The 18,810-nt window shown below is 59.0% G+C and overlaps 2 protein-coding genes across 3 annotated transcripts; both read left to right on the plus strand.

Moving 5' to 3' along the window:
* WDR18 (WD repeat domain 18) lies at nucleotides 1-11,526 on the plus strand. The gene is made up of 10 exons (XM_085211971.1): nucleotides 1-266; nucleotides 1,718-1,828; nucleotides 3,548-3,681; nucleotides 4,138-4,279; nucleotides 4,934-5,077; nucleotides 5,310-5,374; nucleotides 5,477-5,601; nucleotides 8,565-8,731; nucleotides 10,189-10,257; nucleotides 10,531-11,526. The coding sequence occupies exons 1-10, from the start codon at nucleotides 57-59 to the stop codon at nucleotides 10,660-10,662; spliced, it is 1,299 nt and encodes a 432-aa protein (XP_085068097.1). The 5' UTR covers nucleotides 1-56; the 3' UTR covers nucleotides 10,663-11,526.
* A 1,164-nt stretch (nucleotides 11,527-12,690) lies between these two features.
* GRIN3B (glutamate ionotropic receptor NMDA type subunit 3B) lies at nucleotides 12,691-18,059 on the plus strand. 2 transcript variants are annotated; one of them, XM_085211968.1, is made up of 10 exons: nucleotides 12,691-13,181; nucleotides 14,074-14,660; nucleotides 14,743-15,793; nucleotides 15,985-16,130; nucleotides 16,237-16,352; nucleotides 16,457-16,608; nucleotides 16,694-16,858; nucleotides 16,943-17,010; nucleotides 17,109-17,375; nucleotides 17,491-18,059. In XM_085211968.1, the coding sequence occupies exons 1-10, from the start codon at nucleotides 12,759-12,761 to the stop codon at nucleotides 17,783-17,785; spliced, it is 3,270 nt and encodes a 1,089-aa protein (XP_085068094.1). In that variant the 5' UTR covers nucleotides 12,691-12,758; the 3' UTR covers nucleotides 17,786-18,059. The 2 variants fall into 2 exon arrangements, with proteins under 2 accessions (XP_085068094.1, XP_085068095.1); XM_085211969.1 differs by having other exon boundaries at nucleotides 17,440-17,639.
* The last annotated feature ends 751 nt before the right edge of the window (nucleotides 18,060-18,810 follow it).

Raw genomic sequence — 18,810 nt, forward strand, 5'->3', positions numbered from 1 at the left:
AAGGGCGGCGCTCTGCGCGCCAGCCGCGCTCTCTCTGGCCCTGGCGGACCGCGAAGATGGCGGCGCCCATGGAGGTGGCGTTGGTGTCGGACGCCGCCGGGCCGCTTTGTAACTGCTCGGTTTGGGAGCTGCATTCGGGTTCCGCCTTGCCCGGCTATCGCGGTGGGAACACCGGCCCGCGCGGGTTGGCGCTGCTGGGAGGCGAACACCTGCTGGGAGCCCAGCTGGGCAAGAGCTACATCAACGTGTGGGAGCTGCAGAGGAAGGTACCGGCGGCGGAGGGCGTGGGGAGAGCGGGGGGGGGCGACCCGGGGAACCCCTCCGTAGGAGTCTCACCCTGCGCTGAGCCTCCCCAGGGTCCCTCTATCCGTAGACCTCCACCATCTCTATGGTCAGACGCCCCCTCCTTAGGGCCCCCGCGGCCCTATGCTGAGATGTCCCCAGGGCCCTCCTGTCAGCAGGAGTCCTCATATGGGCGCTGCGATCTTCTCCAGGGCCCCCCTTCTGCAGAGCCCCCCAGCTCTGTGGTGGGAGCCCTCCAGAAGGACCTCCATCTCCATTCCTGCTCTGTATTCTCCATACAGACGTCCCATGGTCGGATCCCCCCCTCCTCTATGTGCCCCCTGCCCTGATCAGGTTCCTGAGCCCACCCTGCACCCCACAAAGCCCCCACATAGTGCTGTTTAGCCTTGGATTCCCCTCACACCCCCCCCAGTTCTTGGGGAGAGCCTGGAGCTCCCTTACAGGGGATATCTCCACACATTGCTATAAAACAACCGTTCTCAAAGAGGAATTAATTCTGGGATTCCCTTCCCCAAATGCAGCGTTGCCCCAACTGCCTCTGCATCGGGTGGACACTGCTGGGAGCCCCACGCTGTGCCCACCATGGGGCAGCAGCACTGGCTGGGCCCTGTGCCTCCATGCTGTGGGATCCCCACACTGAACCCCATGGGGCCCTAAGGGTCTTCTCCAGGAGGATTTGTCAGGGGAATTATGGAGAAAACCTCTGCCTCAAAACCCCCATCTTGTTCTCTTTATGTTACTGGAAATGGGAAATGCACAGGCTCACACCTGGCCTGACAGACCAACCCCTCACTGCTCCCCCATCCCTCCAGGACCAGCCTTTTATCAGCTGGGTCAGGACAGCAGCACAGACCCTTTGCCCCACGGCTGCTCTCTCTCTCCGTTTCCCTTCTGTTTTGCTGCAGGGAGCAGCAGCAGCCCTTGAGTTTGAGTGCACACACAGCCCCTTCCTTGCTGCAGCTTGGAGTTTGTTCCTGCCTGCTTCAGTTCCCCCAAACCAAGAGCTGATGGCAGAGCTTTTTATTTCTCCTCCCAGGCTGTGAGCTCAGATCATCATCTTTTCTTTTTCTTTCTTTCTTTTTTCCCTTTTTAGTTCATATTGTTTTGGTGTAATTTTAGCTTGTTTTCTGCTGAATCTCCAGGATTCCCCTTCACAGAATTCTATCCAAATTTCTTACCTTTGGCACTTGCTGCCTATGGCTGGAGTTGTGTGGATGCAGATGGGAAGAAGGGGAATTTACCTTTTCACTAAACACAAAGCAAAACGCCCAGCAATTAAGTGGGATTTGTGCAATCCTAGAGACTGCACTTCTCCACTGCCTCTTCTCCTATGCTCCAGTTTGAGCTGAACCTCTCTTTTCCTCCCCAAATTCCCACTCATACTAAATGGCTGCTGTTGTCTTTGTGTTTCCAGGATCAACTCCAGCAGAAGATCATTTGCCCCGGACCAGTGACCTGCCTCACAGCTTCTCCCAACGGGCTCTACATCCTGGCTGGTGTTGCTGAGAGCATCTACCTGTGGGAGGTGAGGAACACACCCTGCCCATGCAGGGCTCAGTGTGGAGCTGCTGAGCTCACAACCCCTCGAGGCACAGGAATGGGTCTGCATGACACCCATGCTGAGGATTTTCCAGCACAGTGCTTCCTCCCTCACCTTTCTGGGCCTGGGGTCTGACTCCTCACGTTTGCCATAAGACTTTGCAGTTATTTATGGTCGTCTTTTGGCAACTTGTTGGTGCTGTTCTTTCTGGCTTCAAAATTGTGCACGGATAAAGTGTCAGTTTGAAGGCTCCTAGAAATAAGTGCGACCCCCCTGTAGGTTAAAGTGATTTGGATCTGAGGGAAGTGAAAAATCCCAGCAGTCATGGAGAGAAGAAGGTTTGTGTTTGGATCCGTGATGGATTAATAAGGGTCTGTTGGGCTGAAAGGAATGGAAATACAGAGATTTGCGTTCTCTGTGGATAGTGACTGCCCTAGTCCTGTCAGGTGAGGATAGATCCATAATAGCTGTGCTGCACAGTGGAGTTGAGGCTTCTCTGGGTCACGCACATTAGAGATCCACGCTGGGGCTGGCTGCCAGCAGCTTGTGATAGCAGGGTGGGAGATGAATGTTGCTGGAAGAGGCCGGGTGAGGTTTAGGTCTTTTTGTTTTGGAGCTGCTACAGATGCTTGGTGTTGTGGGCTTGGGTGCTGCTTCCTCAGTGCAGAAACCAAGACTTAGTGTTCATTTGGCATCCCTTCCACATACTGGCCTAATGTTTGTATGTGACTTGTGAGCTGGATGTCCCTACAGGCTGATGCGTTCTGGTCATCATCCTATTTTCAATTAGTGGTGGTGTTTACGTGGGATTATGCTATATTCTAAGAGCTTCACCAAGTAAATAAAAGAACACAGCTTGTTCCTAGCCCCAGGATTAAAGACCAATATGTCTAACCTGTAAACCTCTCAGTCTTGGGGGAATGGTTTTGAGCCTTATTACGTGGGTGGCTCTATCTTAATTCATCAGGGAACGCTGGGGCTGAGACTGCAGCAAGTGGGAGTTGCTTACTTGTGATGCTCTGAGCTGGTTTCTGCTCTGCTTCATCTGCAAAGCATGGTCCTTTCTCCTTGCTTCCAGTTAGCCTTGCCTTGGCAACGTTTCAGAGCAGCTGGCAGCAGTGGGTGATGGCAGAGCAAACAGGCACACATTGGAGAGGCCGCGTGGAAACCGTCATAGAGCTGGAAATGGGATCCAAGAGCCCGAGTTATCCACCTGCTCTGCAAAACCACTTGTTCACTGTTGAGTTGCAGTTTGCTTTTATTTTTAGATATAATTCAGACGATGAGAGGGAGTCGATTCTGTTCTTTTCTATGGTGCTCCCTCGCCACCTCCTTAGTTCCCTCCCCATCAGCAGTGTTGCCTTTTAATAAGAAAAGCTTTGAGTTTAGGGAACTCTTTGTCCATCCTGATCCTCTTGGTCTGAGAGCACCCACCCTGGCTGGAATGCAGCAGCCCTCTATGGCTTTGTAACCCCTGCAGCCATCGCGTGCCTTCAAACTGAGCGCTGAGATGCCACGGGAGGTTGGAGGAAGCCATCGGAGCAATACTAACAATAAACAGGAAATCTTTACTGCGTGCTTGTGTCTTGACCAGAGAAACTGCAGTGCTGTCACTGGATTCCAGAGTCACCGTGGCCAAGACCTGCTCAAACTGCTTCTTGCTATGTTTACTCCTTGCTGAGTGTTCTCCTGCCCTTTCCTCAGGTCTCCAATGGAAATCTCCTGGCCATCCTGAACCGACACTACCAGGACCTCACATGCCTCTGCTTCACTGATGACAGCAGCCACTTTCTCTCGGGGGCAAAGGACTGCCTGGCGCTGGTGTGGAACTTGTACAGGTAACAGTGGCCATAAGGACATCTCATTCTGGGAGCAGAGAGCATCTGGGCAAGGAATACAGCATGAGATCAGCCACCACATCCTGGAGGCAGGATTGGCTCTGCTTAAGCTTACCATCTCTAAGCTGTTCTTAAAGCTTAGTGGTGATGAGTCTGTGCCCTCCTTAGGCAAGTTGTTCCAGTGTTATCCTATCATAGCATATCCCTCTGATTGCCTTTCTCCTTTTAACAAAGGGTGGGTTGTGCCCTTCCCCAGGTAATGGCAGCTGAGCGCTCTGTCCCCTGGGGTGGGGAATCTCTCTGGTGCCCGCTCTTCTTGTGCTGTGGCTGCTGACCACTTCAGCTTGGTTCCTACGCACACAGAGGCAGCAGAGCCTTGGCCAGCTCTCCCTCACAGCCGCTTTACTTCGGCATCCCCAGCACTGCTGACCCTTTTCTTTGTTCTCTCCCCTCCAGTGTTCTACAGGCAGAGCCCTCCCAGATCCCAGACCCTCGCCACGTGTGGTCCCGACATAGCCTCCCCATCACAGACATGTGCTGTGGCTTTGGAGGACCTTTGGCACGAGCTGCCACCGCATCCCTTGACCAGACAGCAAAGGTAAGGCTTGGATCAGTCTGGGCAAAAAAGTGTCCCAGAGGTGTGCACGCCCCAGAGGGTTAAAGCTGAATTTCTGCAGAGCTGTCCCTGTGGGTTGCAGTCGCTCAGTTTCTTGGCTGCCTCTGTGATGACTCAGAGCTGCCAGACCTAATGAGTTTTGCCTCTCCAAACACCAGTGGTTTCTCTGCTCCTGCCCTCAGACCAGGGCTACTTGTGCTTTGTCATCTCTGTTGTCCCTGGAGGGTGTGGGGATAGTTTCCTCTCATCTCCCTTTGCTGCTGTCCCTTCCGTCTGAAAGGACGTGGAACACAGAGCTGGCTCCTCTAGGCACAACCAACTCCAGAGCTGGAGCTGGGAGGGATCCACCCTGGGAGATGAGATGGGTACGGGAAGGTCAGGGGCTGGGTCAGAGCTGCTGAGGAGCCTCGTTGCCTCCAGAATCTCATTTGGATTCTGTCTTGGTTAGTGTGGGACTTAACAAGCAACCCAGGGCAGGCCAGCTTGTGCCTCAGTTTCCATCCACAGTGGGATGGGGTGCTGGTATGTGCTGCCAGCTCGCTGCTGGGCATGTCAGTGCTGGTAAGCAGCAGCGTGTTCTTCCAGTCAAGCAGTGAATGTTTAAGCCCCTAATTCTCCTGCATTGTTTTATTCCAGCTCTGGGAAATCTCATCCGGGGAGCTCCTGCTTTCAGTCCTGTTTGATGTGGGGATCATGGCTGTTACCCTGGACCTCTCAGAGTATCACATGTTCTGCGGTGGCATGGATGGATCCATATTCCAGGTTGACCTCTGTGCCTGGGTGAGTGCTGGGGCTGCAGAGCTGCTTGGCACTGCCATAGTGTGGCCCAGCCTTGGTGTGGCACTGTGAGCCACTGCCACCTCCTTCCTGTGTGACAGTATGATCTGTCAGGGAACCCCTGTGTTCCCCTGCACCTCCTCTGCCCTGTCCAGACACACCAATGAATCTGCTGCCTTCAGTCTTGCTGAACTCAATCCCCTCTCACTCTTCTTTCCATCCTCCACGTCTGCAGCCAGTCCAGAGAGACCGGACCTTCCAGACAGAGCGGGAGAATGGGAAGATCTTCAAAGGGCACAGGTGAGATACCAGACATACCTGCCACGTATTTCACTGCCCACCTCGCTGGTTTCTGGCAGACCTTGGGTCATCCTGAGTTTAAACATCCCTTCCCCATTCCAGGAACCAGGTGACGTGTCTGTCCGTCTCCACGGATGGCAGCCTGTTGCTTTCTGGCTCACACGATGAAACGGTGCGGCTATGGGACATCCAGAGCAAGCAGTGCCTGAAGACGATGAATCACAAAGGTAGGCATGCCCTTATCTCCATGATCCTTTCCTCCTTGTCTGTTAAAAGCCGCTGCTGTTTTGCTCTGACGCTGCCCTCGGCAATTCAGGCATTTCTATGCTGCTTGTTTCACCCTCTTGGGAAGGGCAGAGGCATTAAAGGGATGCCTTAGCTGTCTGGAGTGGGGTTTTGACCTTGCCCATGTCTGTTAACAAGCTCTCTGTGCACTGTCAGAAAGTGAGTCACAGATTTCACCCGGCCGTTGAGGAAGTCCAGGATCTTGTTTTCCAAAGGGAGCAATTCTCCCAGACACACCCGAGCACTTGAGGAGGAAATGAGAGGGGGAGAATGTGTCTGAAGGAGAAACCGTGGCCCCAGCAGCAGGCACCCATGAGCTCATTAGGTCTGAATAGAATCCGATATCAGCAGGCTGGGATTTCAGGCAAATGGCTCCAATAAACCACACAGACCAAAGCTTGCAAGTGAGGTGCTTCAGAGCAGTGGGGGATTTAGCCCTCGTGTTGCAGGCGGTGAGATCCAGGCTGCGTGCAGACCCATTCCTTCTTTCCTTCTGCTTTTCTGCCAGGGACCTGCTGCAGCAGCCATCCAGCCTTGCCCTGCTAGCAGTACAAGAGAAAGCAGGCAAAACTTGAGCTGTGTGAGTCATCAGAGGAGAGGTGGCCAAACTTTCACTGCAAGCCAAACATTAAAATCCTCCTCAAGCCTGCAAGGGAGCACAGTCAGACACAAGCCCCTGCAGCACCGTGCTGCTGGGTGCTAGGGCTGGAAGGCGAGGGGGCTTTTTGCATCCTCTGCAGACTGGCTTCTTCCTGCGGGCTGGGATTGGGCTTCCCCAGCAGTGCTGGCACCATTTCCACCCCGCTGATGCCTGGATTTTCATCTGAGTGTGGGAGCAGCGTGGGAGTGGGATGTAATGCGGGAGCTGTACTGTGGGGAGCACAGGAGCAGGGGCTCTGTGCTGAGACCCAGCACACCACCAGTTCTCCTTTGCTTTCCTGCATCAGGAATGTGGGACTCCTCTTTCCCTGAAGCTGCCTCTCTCCTGGAGCTGTCCCAGCAGTGGGCTTCCTGCTCGCAGGCTGTGGCCTCCCCTTTGCCTTCCCTTCTGCCTCTCCAAGCTGCAGCATAGCCCTCCTGGCAAGGTCTGTTCCGTGCTGCTGCTCTGCTGTCCCTCCAGCATGTTCCCTTTGCGAGGCAAAGCTGACATGGGCTTCTCTGCCACAGCTGACATGACAGCCACCCCCGGCCTGGTGTGCTCTGGACAATGACGTCCTTCTGCTCACAGGGGCAAAGGAGGCAGCTGCGGGCAGAGGAGAAACCAGTGGCCTCCCCACATGATGGTGCTGGAAATAGATGAGAGGAACTGGACGTGGCTCAGGGCTGGAGAGGAGCGTGGCTGTGCTGGCAGGAAGGATGCAGGGGGCTTCTCCAAGGTTTGCTTGTCCTTGGCTAGGGCAGAGCGCAGGAAGAGAGACGGGCACTGAGGAGCTGTGCTGCTGCTGGTAATGAGCTGTGACTGCTGGGGCAAGGGCTGCTCTCTGCTACTGCAGAGCATCTGCCACTGTGTGCGCAGGTTCTGCTGCACAGGGAGCCTGCAGACCTCTGAGCCAGTGGGCCGTGGTGGGAGCCCTGTCCCCAAATCTCACTGGACCTCAGTTCCCTCGTCGTGCCAGCACTGTTCTTGGTGACACAGGCTGTCTCTGAGGACTGGCTCAAACGAGGCGGTGTGGGTGTGCTCCATTTGAGTCTGTCCTGCTGGCACCTGCCTTGGAGCTGGATTATTTATTCTCCCTCGGTCCCGTGCTGGCAGGACATTACTCACTGCCCAGTGCTGAGCCGTCCCTGATGATTGGTTTGGAGGGGATGAGCTGGGCTGGCTCTGCTGGAAGGGTCTGTGCCTCAGTGGTGACCAGACCTGGGGGCTCATGAGCCAGTTCTGAGATCTTATCCCTGCACCTTTCTTGCTCCCTTCTTCCAAATAACCCCCGGTGAGCCAGAGGTGGTAATCTCACTAATGGCTGTTTTCATTACCAGCAGCAAACTTCTTTTTTAGGGAGGGAGCAGTTGTTTGTTCCAGCAAAGCATTGGCAAGGAGCAGCTGGAGAGGGCAGCCTGGGACTCCTGGCTGAGCACCTTCTGGACAGAGTGTGTGGCAGAGCATTGGTTTGCAGGCCAGGACCCAGTGTGCAAGAAAGGCTGAGCTTTGGGGCCATCTCTGCTCTCACTTGGGCTGCTGATCTTTCCACTTCAGAGGTGCTTCCTTAGCACAGACCCAGAGCATCAGGCTGCTCCAGCCCCCAGGCTGGGCTTCTTCCCTGCTGTGCAGCTTTCTGTGCCTCTGGTGGCAGCCTGCCTTCGCTCAGGTGCATCTGGATCCTTTTAACCTTTCCCTTTGTGCGGTCGAGTTGAGGTGAGGAAGATGGATGGCCAGGATTTATGAGCAGTGCTGGAGCTCCATTCACACACGAGCCGGGGGCTGTGGGGGGCTGAGAGCCACAGGGGCCGGAGGTCCTGCAGCCAATGCAGGGATATGGGGAGAAGTGGGAATTTGAGTGTGAGCTCGCAGCGGGGGGCGGAGGGGGCTGCTGACAGAAAGCAGCAGCCTGTGTGGGTAAGTGTAGTAATTAAAGCTCTCGTTAGCTCTGCCAAACGAGTGCATGTGATAGATCATTACCAGGAGGCAGCAGCGTGAGCCGCAGGGGCTGACGGATGGCTGATGCTGCAGAGGATGGGTGGATCACTGTGTGTGTGGGGGGGGAAGGGGGGGGGCACGGTGTGTCCCTGGGGCTGAGAGCTGTGCTGTCCCACTGTGCTGAGGGATGAGCAGGTCCTGGCTCCTGCAGCTGCCATCTACCCCTCCAGCTGTGTTTGTTCTGCCCAAGAAACATGCTGGGGGGGGGGAAGGGCGGGGATAGAGAAGTGACCCATCCTCACCTCTCTGTCGTCGTCCCCCCCCCTCCAGGTCCGGTTACGAACGCCTTCATAGTGCTGGCTCCAGCCAACATGCTCAACCCAGATGGGAAACCCAGCGTGCCTCTTCCTAAATTCAGCAAGCACCTCTATGGCACTGAAAGCACTGATGAGCAGGGCAGCGAGGGAGTGATGCTGCGCCTTGGGCTGCACCAGCAGGTACTGGGCAGGAGGAAGGCACTGGGAGGAGGGTTTGCATGGGGGGATGCAGGATTCTCCCCCAGCTTGATGTCTGCAAACGGTCAGCAGCTCCTTGGGGTCTGGTGAGCTCCCCTTGTGGCACTGGGGAAAGACCTGGGGCGCTTCTTGTTAGTGGAGTAGTGCACAGTGGGCAGTGAGGGATCCTGCAGTGGGTTCAGGGCTGGTAGGATGGTTGCTCCATGGCTTAGAGTGAGGCAAAGGATAGGGCTCACGAGGCCTGAGCTGAGTGGAGCATTCCCAGCTCCTGGGAAAGTGTGGGCTCGTCCCTGCACAGAACTGCGTCCCATGAGTGCTTCCCTTTCCTCCCTCTCTCTGCCTTCTCTGGTGCTGCTCAGCTTCCCCCGGTTCTGTTTCCTAAAGCTGTTGGACCGCCCTGACAGGGAGCTCGAGTCCTTCTGCCAGGCACTGCCCCTGCTCTCAGCTGCCCCTGGGCTGCTCTTGGCTGCAAGAGAGTCACTCCAGATCTGAGGCACTGCAGGGCTCTGGCTGCATCCCCTGGAGGCCTCCCCTGTGCCAGCTGTGGTGGCATGGAGGAGCTGGAGCTCTGCTGCACTGAGTCCTGCATGCCGAGATCCTCTACTGAGCATCCTCTTTTTTTTTTTTTTTCTTTTTTTTCTTTTTCTTTTTTTTTTAAACCAGAGGCCTTTTTCCCCCACTCCATAAAGTCCATTCTCCAATGCAGTGAAATCCATTCTCCCTCCCTTTGTGCTCCCCTTGCAGTCCTGGCTGGTGCAGTCATTTGTCCTCCCTGCCTGGTGCTGTGATATGGGCTCTCTCTGCTGTATGTCAGTCCTGAGCCCCAGCGCTGCCATCCCCAGGCACAGGGACTGTCCTGTGCCATGAATGCTCACGGGCTCACTGCCATACCACTCTGTCTGTCCCTGTCCTGTTTGCCAGCAGCCCCAGAGCTTTTTCCCTCCTCTATCAGCATCTGTCCCTGGGAGAAGTGACAGCACTGTCCCTGCTGATGGATGAGCTCCATGCAGCGCAGTGTCAGCCCAACCAGGTGGGGCTGTTTGCCTGCAGCTCAGCAGAGGGGCTGGAGCTGATTTGGAAATGTCAGCATGCCAGCAGCATGGCGCTGGGGGGAGCAGCAGCAGTATAATAAACCCAGAGCCTTGTGCTGTCCTCCAGGCTTCCTTTGCTGTCAGACCCCTGCATTGGCACCCTCAGAGGGACTTTTTGGGACCCCTACCCAAGCGCAGGCTTTCTGTTTTGAAGAGGGGTTGCAGCCACGCTCTGCTGCTGCTGCACCAAAGGATATTGGCCGTACCCATGGCACTGCTTCCTTCTTGCTTTGCTGAGTGTAGGGGACAGGGGACATCTTCACCTTCCACCACAGCGTGCCCTGTGCTGGGGCTGCTGGGGGAGGGCCCAGGTCCTCTGCGTCAATCGTTTCCATCTGGTCCTTGCAGGAGTCTGGGGAGAGCTATCTAGAGAAGGCTGAGAAGATGTACTCTCAGATGTGCTCAACGAGAGAAAAGGTGAGAGCTGCTCTGGGGGAAAAAGGGGGGGAGAGGCACTTTCTCCTGAGACAGATCCCTTCAGGGGTCCTATGGCAGCAGAGCTGGGATGGGGGAACAAATCCTGGAATCCTCTGATGGTGTCGGAGGGACTGCAGCTTTTGGATGGGAGATGAAGAAGGGAGGGGATTAAATGGTTTGGGATGTACTCCTGTCCTGGGGAGCACCAACCTCAGCTTGCTAGAACTGAGCTCCAGGTCCTTGAAGTTCTTCTGTCACATTTTTCTGCCGCAGAACCTGATGGGAGACCAGGAGCATCTGACGATCCAGGTGAGCGAGCTGGAAGAGGAGGTGAGCACCCTCCGGAAAATCAACAAGAACCTCTTTGACTTCTCCGCTCGCATCATCACCAAGCCAGCCAAATGAGGAGGCAGCCCCCAGCCCTCCCCCTCCCCCCCCCCCCTCGCCTCTCTCTGCCCAGCTCCTGGGGAAGAACAGCCAGCCCATGGGCACATCAGATGGGCAAGCACGTGTGGCTCGCATCCTCACCAGCGCCTGTCAGGCCACGTAACACACAAAGGAACGTTTGCCTACTCCCTCTGGCATCCCTTTGACCACACAGGACTGAGATGGGGCACGGGGGGCTGTGGGGCTGCGTGTGGTCCCAGCTGGCTGCCTGCAGGATGGCACAGGGATGGGGCTGAGCAGTGCAGCTGCAGTGCAGACAACTGCGGGCAGAGCGTCCCCGGCTGCGCTGCCCTTCAGGATGCAGCTCCTGCTCTTCTCCTCTCTCTTCCCCTGGCCTTTTTATGTTTCTTTTTGTTACATGACCCTGCGGCGCAGACAGAAAATTGGGTTTTCACCTCTCTGAATGCCAGTTTGAGATTGGATTTTAGAGACACCTTCTGCCCACCCCTGGCTGGGAGATGCTGCTCACTGGACCCTTTGCATCCCGGACCCCGCTTGGGGCTCGGTTTGCTCCCACGCAGCGGGGGCTGTGCAGCTCCTGCCCTCTCATGGGCACCCCCAGCCATCAGTGGGGGCACTGAGCCTGAAGCTGTGGGCCCTGCCCCCCTCGGGGGGCTCTGTGTGTGTCTGGGCAGGGGAAGCATGGTGCTATTTCCGATCTCGTATGTTGACAATTTATATATATTTGGATCCAGCTATTTTGTTTTCCACGGTGTTCTGGGGAAATCAGCCTTTTGTATTGTCACTAGCATGGCAGTGGGGGTGTTGTGGGTTTTCTTTAGGTTTATTTTTTACATAAAAGATTTGTTTTTTATAGTGAAAGGTGCCTGAAGTTTTCTTTTGACTCCTTTCCCCCCCCCCCCAGTCACTTGCCATTGCATCCTCAATGCTGCCAGCAGGGAGGTGAGTTCTCATTCCTTCAGAGTCATTGAGCCATCCTCCCCCCCAGAACTCCCTCCCTAAACCTCCAGAAGCCCCCAAAACATCCACACGCCCCAGATTTGAACTCCTGGAGCACAGGGTGCTGTGGCAGAGGGGTCACATTGCAGCAAGGAACAGCAGTTGGCAGCTGTGTTCCTGCTGTCCTCCTCCCACCACTTTGCCCTGCAGCCCCCGGGGGCTTTTTGGGGCTGGAGTGGGGGCACAGTGTGTGGGATCTCAGGGCACAGCTGTCCCCGTGTGCCCCAGCACACCACAACTGATTTAAAATGCACTTTAATAACACAAGTGGCCGTGCAGCTTGCTCTCATGCCAGCTCGTTTAGATAATGCTTTTAGCTTAATAAGCCAATTTCTCTTTTTCTCTCTCTCCCTCACTCCTTCCCTTATGACATTTTGGATCGACATCGATCAACTGCAGCACGGAGCTGCACGCAGAGCCCGGGGTTTGCGGGGACGGCCCCAATCGCCCCGGGGCTGCATTGCCTCGAGCAGAGCTCCGCTCGGAGCCTTCCACCTCCCTCTCCCACTCGGGCCCCGCACATCGGCCCCTCCCGTGGGCTCACACGGGGATCGGGAGCTGCGGGGCTGCTCTTTGCCAGGGCTGTCCCAGTTCCCCCCCCCCCCGCGCTGATCTCCGCTAAGGGAACTCATTAGCTCTGACTCATTACATTTGTCTGATGATCAATATTTTTGCCAGCTGCTCCTTGGCTTTCTCGTTCGTTTTCTTTTCCTTATTAATGTAGTGCAGCCTCTCCCTCCCCACCTCCCCGGCAGCGCAGCGTTCTGGCATCGAGCAATCCTCGCACCGCACCGCACCGCACCGCGCTTCATTTTCGGGGGTCTCCGCTTTGCCCCGCGACGGCTCCAGGATGGCCCTGGGGGGATCTGGGGGTCCCCTCCATCCGATTCCGGGGGATGCGCGTCCTCACCCGGGTGCTGCGGGGCGGGCGGGGCTCGGGAGGCCTCCCGGCGGCTCCGCTCCCCCCCACCGCGCTCGGAGCTGCAGGGCCGCTCCCGCTCCGTCCCGTCCCACCCCGCCGAACGGAGCTGCCCCCGCCCCCGTCCCGCCCCGTCCCGCCCCGTCCCGGCCCGACGGGCGCAGCGCGGGGCCCCATGGAGGGGCTGCGGACGCTGTGGCTGCTGGCAGCCGCGCTGGGGGCTGCGGGGGGACACCCGCATCCCTGCCGCGGTCCGAGCCGGCCCGGCCCCGCCGTGCGTCTGGGAGCGCTGCTGCCCTCCGCCTCCTCCGGCCCCGTCCGCGCTGCCCTGTCCGGTGGGGGTCCCGGTGGGTTTCCCGGGGCGGTGCTGCCGTACAACCGCAGCCTGGAGGTGGTGGCGGGCCGTCCGGCGGCGCGGGATCCGGCCTCGCTGTTGCGGTGGCTGTGCGGGACTCTGCTGGGGCGAGGCGTGGCGGCGGTGCTGGCCGTGCCCCGATCCCGCCGCGAGCTGCTCCAGATCGACTTCTTTGCCGCGGCTTTGCGCGTTCCCTTCGTCAGCGTCGTCGGCAGCGGGCGCGCTCCGCCGTTCCGCTCTCAGGTGAGTGCCCGTCCCGGAGGGACCCGAACTGGGAGCGCTCCGTCCCGGCCCCGCACCCCTTCTCCGCTCTAATCCCGTCCCGGCTCCTCTCCGCCATCATCTCGGCTCCATCCCACCCCTATCTCTGCCTACCTCCGTCCCCATCCCGCCTCCATTCCAGACCCCATCCCAGCCCAATCTCCACCCTTATCCCGGCTCTCATCTCGTCTCTGTCCCAGCTCTATCGTGGGCCCCCAGCCTGGAGGAGTCAATCAGGGCTCCTCAGCTTCATCCTGGACCCCATCCCGCCCTTGTCCTGGCTCTTTCCCAGACCCCATCACAGCTTTGTCCCAATCCAATCCCACTTCCCAGTCCAAGATAGCCTAGGATGTGTGATGTCCACGCTGTCCCATGCCAGATGAGCAGAGCCCCAGCCCTGTGCCCCTGGGGGTGGATTTGTTCCCCTCCCTTCCCTTAGCTGCCTTCCCTCTGGAGTCAGATCCCGTCCACTTGGGGCCGTTATCCCCTTTGTACTCTCAGGAGCATTTGGGCTCCCTTCACCTGTTGTAGGGCTCAGCCACAGCTCTGCTCCATTGCTGGGAAGGTGACTCCGTGTCCCAGCATGCAGTGGCTGTGCCACTCTCAGTGCCGGCTGTGTCCTCGCAGCGCCTGCGTGGGGCTGGGGGCCACACACAGCCCATGGTGCTGGCAGCCCCCACCCTCCAGCACGGGCACTGGGCGCTGCTCCTCAGCACTGCACCACATTCATGGGCTCTGCACGCCTGCAATGCTGCATCAGCAGCGGGGAGGTGGGGGGAGCCACGGCCTCAGTCCGTGCTGCTGCTGGGGAGAGGAGCCGGGAGTGGGATGGGACAGACAGCAGAGGGTCACCCGCTGTCCTATGTGCCCGCAGAGCCCCTTCCACTTCCACATGGACCGGCAGAGCTCGCTGGAGACGCTGGCAGAGGTGCTGGCGAGCATCCTGCAGGCCCACGAGTGGCGCGAGGCCACGCTGGTGCTGTGCCGCCCCTGGGATGTCACCGCCTTCCTCGACCGTGCACAGCTCTCCCTGCACACTGTGCTGGATCTCCGCTGCCTGCATGAGCCCAGGGCTGAGCGGTGCCTCCGGCAGCACCGGGAGCACTTGGGTGCCCTCTCCGGCCCCACGTTGGTGCTGGGCTGCGACCTTCGGCGCGCGCGGCGACTCTTCAGGGCGGCGGAGCGTGCGGGGCTGCGGGCGCAGGAGGTTTGCTGGGTGCTGGGCTCCCCGCTGCACGCCGCCGAGCTGCAGGGCGAGGGGCTGCCCGGGGGGCTGCTGGCCTTTGGGGAGGTGGGTGCTGCACCGCTGGAGGCCTTTGTGCGTGACGCAGTGGAGTTGGTGAGCCGTGCCATCGGCGGCGCCGCCGCTGTGCGCCCCGACCTCGCACTCAACCCCCCCATGGTGAACTGCAACGACCACAGCGGGGACAGCACTGAGTCCTCAGGGCGCTTCCTGACCCGGTGAGCACCACGCTGCCGCTCCCCCATCTCCCTGCCCAACCCCCCCAGCAAAGACCCCTCCGTGACCCCCTGCTCCCCACAGGTTCCTATCCAACACATCTTTCCACGGGCAGACGGGGTTGGTGCGGGTGCAGGACGGGACGCGGGTGCGGACGGAGCAGCAGTACCGTGTGTGGAGCCTCCAGCGCGACCTGCAGGGACGGCCTGCCTGGGTGACAGTGGGCACGTGGCAGCACGGCAAGCTGCAGCTGGAGGAGGGCGTGTGGCAAAGCCACCTCCAGCGCAAAGCACCCGCAGAGGGGAACGGCGGCACGCGTGCGCGGCTGCGGGTGGTGACGCTGGTGGAGCATCCCTTCGTCTTCACACGGGAGGTGGATGAGGATGGGAGCTGCCCCGCTGGGCAGCTCTGCCTGGACCCCGGCACCAATGACTCGGCCGTGCTGGATGCGCTCTTTGAGGAGCTGAGCGCTGAGAACGGCTCTGTGCCACGGGAGTACAAGAAGTGCTGCTATGGGTACTGCATCGACCTGCTGGAGCGGCTGGCTGAGGACGTGCCCTTTGATTTTGAGCTCTACATTGTGGGCGATGGGAAATACGGCGCGTGGAAGAACGGGCGCTGGACGGGGCTGGTGGGGGACCTGCTCAGCGGCACGGCCCACATGGCCGTCACCTCCTTCAGCATCAACTCAGCACGCAGCAAAGTCATCGACTTCACCAGCCCCTTCTTCTCCACCAGCCTGGGCATCCTGGTGAGGACCAAGGACACGGCGTCGCCCATCGGGGCCTTCATGTGGCCCCTGCACTGGACCACGTGGGTGGGCATCTTCGTGGCCCTGCACATGACCGCACTCTTCCTCACCCTTTACGAGTGGAAGAGTCCCTACGGAATGACCCCCCACGGCCGCAACCGCATGAAGATCTTCTCCTACTCCTCAGCCCTCAACCTCTGCTACGCCATCCTCTTTGGGCGCACCGTCTCCAGCAAGACGCCCAAGTGCTGCACCGGCCGCTTCCTCATGAACCTCTGGGCCATCTTCTGCCTCCTGGTGCTCTCCAGCTACACGGCCAACCTGGCGGCCGTCATGGTGGGCGAGAAGACCTTCGAGGAGCTCTCGGGCATCCACGACCCCAAGGTGGGAGCTCTGCTTGGCTGCCTCATGGGGGTTGGGGGGCAGGATGAGGCTGGGTTTGCCCTGTGGCTGCCCATGGGGATGTCCTTACCGGACCCCTTGTAGGAGCTGCTGCTTCACTTAGGGGTCCCAGCCCCTCCTGCCCAGTGCCCTCAACCCGTGGGGGGGTTCTGACACCATGGTGCCCCTTCCAGCTGCACCACCCCTCGCAGGGCTTCCGCTTTGGCACCGTATGGGAGAGCAGTGCCGAGGAGTACATCAAGAAGAGCTTCCCCGAAATGCACGGGCACATGTGGCGTTACAATGTCCCCACCACCCCCGCCGGTGTCACCATGCTCAAGTGAGGGTCAAGGGCAGGGGGAGGGGGGAACCCTCCTGTTCCCCCCTGTCTGCACACGCCGAGCCCGGGGGAGCAGCCCCCCCTGAGCCCCCCCACATTGACACAGGACGGAACCCCCCAAGCTCAACGCCTTCATCATGGATAAGTCCCTGCTGGACTACGAGGTGTCCATAGACTCCGACTGCAAGCTGCTCACCGTGGGGAAGCCTTTTGCCATTGAAGGTGGGCAGGTGCACAGCGCTGTGGCTGCGGGGGGATCCCTGGGGACTGGAGATGTGGACTCCAGTCCCAGCGCTGCCTCTTTCCCCCCTGCTGTGGGGGCCCAGGCTACGGCATCGGCCTCCCCCAGCACTCGCCACTGACCTCCAAGCTGTCGGAGTTCATCAGTCGCTACAAGTCAGCCGGTTTCATGGACCTGCTGCACGACAAGTGGTACCGCATGGTGCCCTGCGGCAAGCGCGTCTTCGCTGTCACTGAGGTGGGGCAGCCGGGCCTGGGGGAGGGTTCAGCTGGTGTCCCCTCCCCCCCGCCCCCCCCCCCCACTGACCCCATCAATCCCGCAGACCCTGCAGATGGGGATCTACCATTTCTCGGGGCTGTTTGTGCTGCTGTGCATCGGGCTGGGCGGGGCGTTGCTCACCTCGCTGGGGGAGCACGCCTTCTACCGCCTCATCCTGCCCCGCATCCGCCGCCAGAAGCGGTTCAGCTACTGGCTGCACACCAGCCAGGTGAGGAAGAGGAGGGCGCTGCCTTCCTCCCTCCTCCCCCCAGTCCCCCCCACCTTCCTCATCACCCTTCCTCGTGCCCCGCAGAAAATCCACCGCGCTCTCAACATGGGCACGGAAGAGCAGAGGAGGCAGAAGCTGAGCCTGGAGCAGAGGTAAAGCGCGGCACGGGGCAGCGGCCCCGCTCTCCTCCTCCCCACAGCCCCGGGGAAGCAGAGGAGCCTCCCGGCCCCAACCTTCTGTCGTCCCCCAGGCGCAGCCCCCAGCAGAACCCGGCACCCGAACGGAAGGAGGTGCGCAGGGTGCGCTTTCAGCTGGACACCAGCGAGGGTCCCCCAGGGCCTCCCAGCAATGGGTTGGTGCAGGGGGAGCGGGCAGGGGGCGAGAGGGAGCTGCAGGAGCTGGAGGAGAAGATCGAGGCGATGCGGGAGCAGCTGCGTGCGGCGCTGCTGAGGAAGAGCGAGTTGGTGGCAGCGCTGGGTACAACGAGGGGCCCGGGAGCAGAGCAAAGCCAGGACAGGTGAGCACGAGGGGTTTTAAAGCGTGTAACAGGAGAAAAACCAAGCCTGCGTTTTCTCTTCCAGCTGCACTGTGAAAGCGGCAGAGCACAGCTGACAGCTCTGCCCCACGGCCAGGTCCCAGCCCTGCCCCAGCACGGCAGCCTACGGGGCTCAGCAGCCACAGGAGACCCCCACGCTCCGAGCCCAGGAGGAAGGAGCAGCCCCAGGGTCAGGGCTGAGACCCCAACCCCCGGAGAGCCGGCAGCAGGGAGCCGACATCACACTGAGCTCTGGAGCCGCGGCCAGAGAGCGCAGCCCCCCGGGGCAGAAGGACGGACATCACCAGTGCTGGCCGTTCCTCAGGCTGCACAGAGAAGAACCCAGCCTCAGTGCACTCACCTCCCTCCGAGGCAGCAGAGGAAAGAACTAAATCCAAATGCAAGAGACCGGGGCCGCTGTCAACAGCCAGGGATGCCACAGGCACGTCTTCCCTCCCTGCAGCCCTGTCACTTGTGCAGAGGTTGCACTGCTGAGCACAGCAGCGGGGGCCGGAGCTCAGCTCTCCTCCAGGATCCTCACATCACCTTCCAGCAGAACCCCATCCCAGTGCTAGCAGGACATCAGAGCAGCACCAAGCAGCTGTTAGATATAATATTTATTATTATATACAAACACATTTTGTACATTAAATAGAATGAACTCTACTCCTCATTCATCAAATGATTTGGTTTGTTTTCCCACCTTCCCTTCCCACCCACCCGCTCCTCTTATAAGCCTATGGTTACTCCTTGCTCTTGCACCCTGGCACATCCATGCTCATCAGGAGCCTCGTCATGCTGCCCAGCCTTCCCAGGAAGGCAGCTGCAGAACGGTCTGCCCTGTGCCCCAGAGCAGCACCCAGGGCTCATCGAGCCAAAAAGAGAAAAAAAAATAGCAGGGCACCCACATGGGAAACACAGAGAAAATGAAGCCAGAGGGCTGCGAGTCCCCATGCTGCCAACATGGAAACCCAGCCCTGGTGGAAGCCACAGCAGTGCCTCTAAGGGAGAGAGGGGCACGCTGATGCTGCTGGGAGGCTGGAGTCCCCTGCAGAGCCCAAGCAACCTCCTCCACCTCCTCCCAGCGCTGCTCCTTCCCAGCAGGTTTCTCCCTGAGCTTCTCTCATCCCAGCCCTGCAGACACGGCACTCTCCTGCATCACCCTGCTTTTGCAGTCCTGCTCTACCTGCAGGTTTTAAGTCCTAACCCCACCTGGCTCCAATCGAGCCCTGGGGCACCAGGTGTAGCACACAGGACTGGGGCACAAATCCAAGCTTCGCCTCTGCTGCCAAGGGAATGAGGGAAAAGTTAGCTGAAATTTGTCTTTAGTGTTTTGGTTCTTTGCTAAACCACCTCACGCAACAGCTGAGCCAGCACAATGCCAATCTCTCCTCAGGGATGGGGCTGATCTTAAAAC

Source organism: Meleagris gallopavo, chromosome 30, assembly GCF_905368555.1.
Source record: "Meleagris gallopavo chromosome 30, MGAL_WU_HG_1.1, whole genome shotgun sequence".
Lineage (NCBI taxonomy): Eukaryota > Metazoa > Chordata > Aves > Galliformes > Phasianidae > Meleagris > Meleagris gallopavo.

Bases quoted from the DNA above. Each gene is read 5' to 3' on its own strand.
- WDR18 (XM_085211971.1), top strand. From the start codon at position 57: ATGGCGGCGCCCATGGAGGTGGCGTTGGTGTCGGACGCCGCCGGGCCG. The intron at 1,829-3,547 runs GTGAGGAACACA...CCCTTTCCTCAG, and splicing joins AGAGCATCTACCTGTGGGAG to GTCTCCAATGGAAATCTCCT. The intron at 5,078-5,309 runs GTGAGTGCTGGG...CCACGTCTGCAG, and splicing joins AGGTTGACCTCTGTGCCTGG to CCAGTCCAGAGAGACCGGAC.
- GRIN3B (XM_085211968.1), top strand. From the start codon at position 12,759: ATGGAGGGGCTGCGGACGCTGTGGCTGCTGGCAGCCGCGCTGGGGGCT. The intron at 17,011-17,108 runs GTAAAGCGCGGC...GTCGTCCCCCAG, and splicing joins AAGCTGAGCCTGGAGCAGAG to GCGCAGCCCCCAGCAGAACC. The intron at 17,376-17,490 runs GTGAGCACGAGG...CCCCACGGCCAG, and splicing joins GCAGAGCAAAGCCAGGACAG to GTCCCAGCCCTGCCCCAGCA.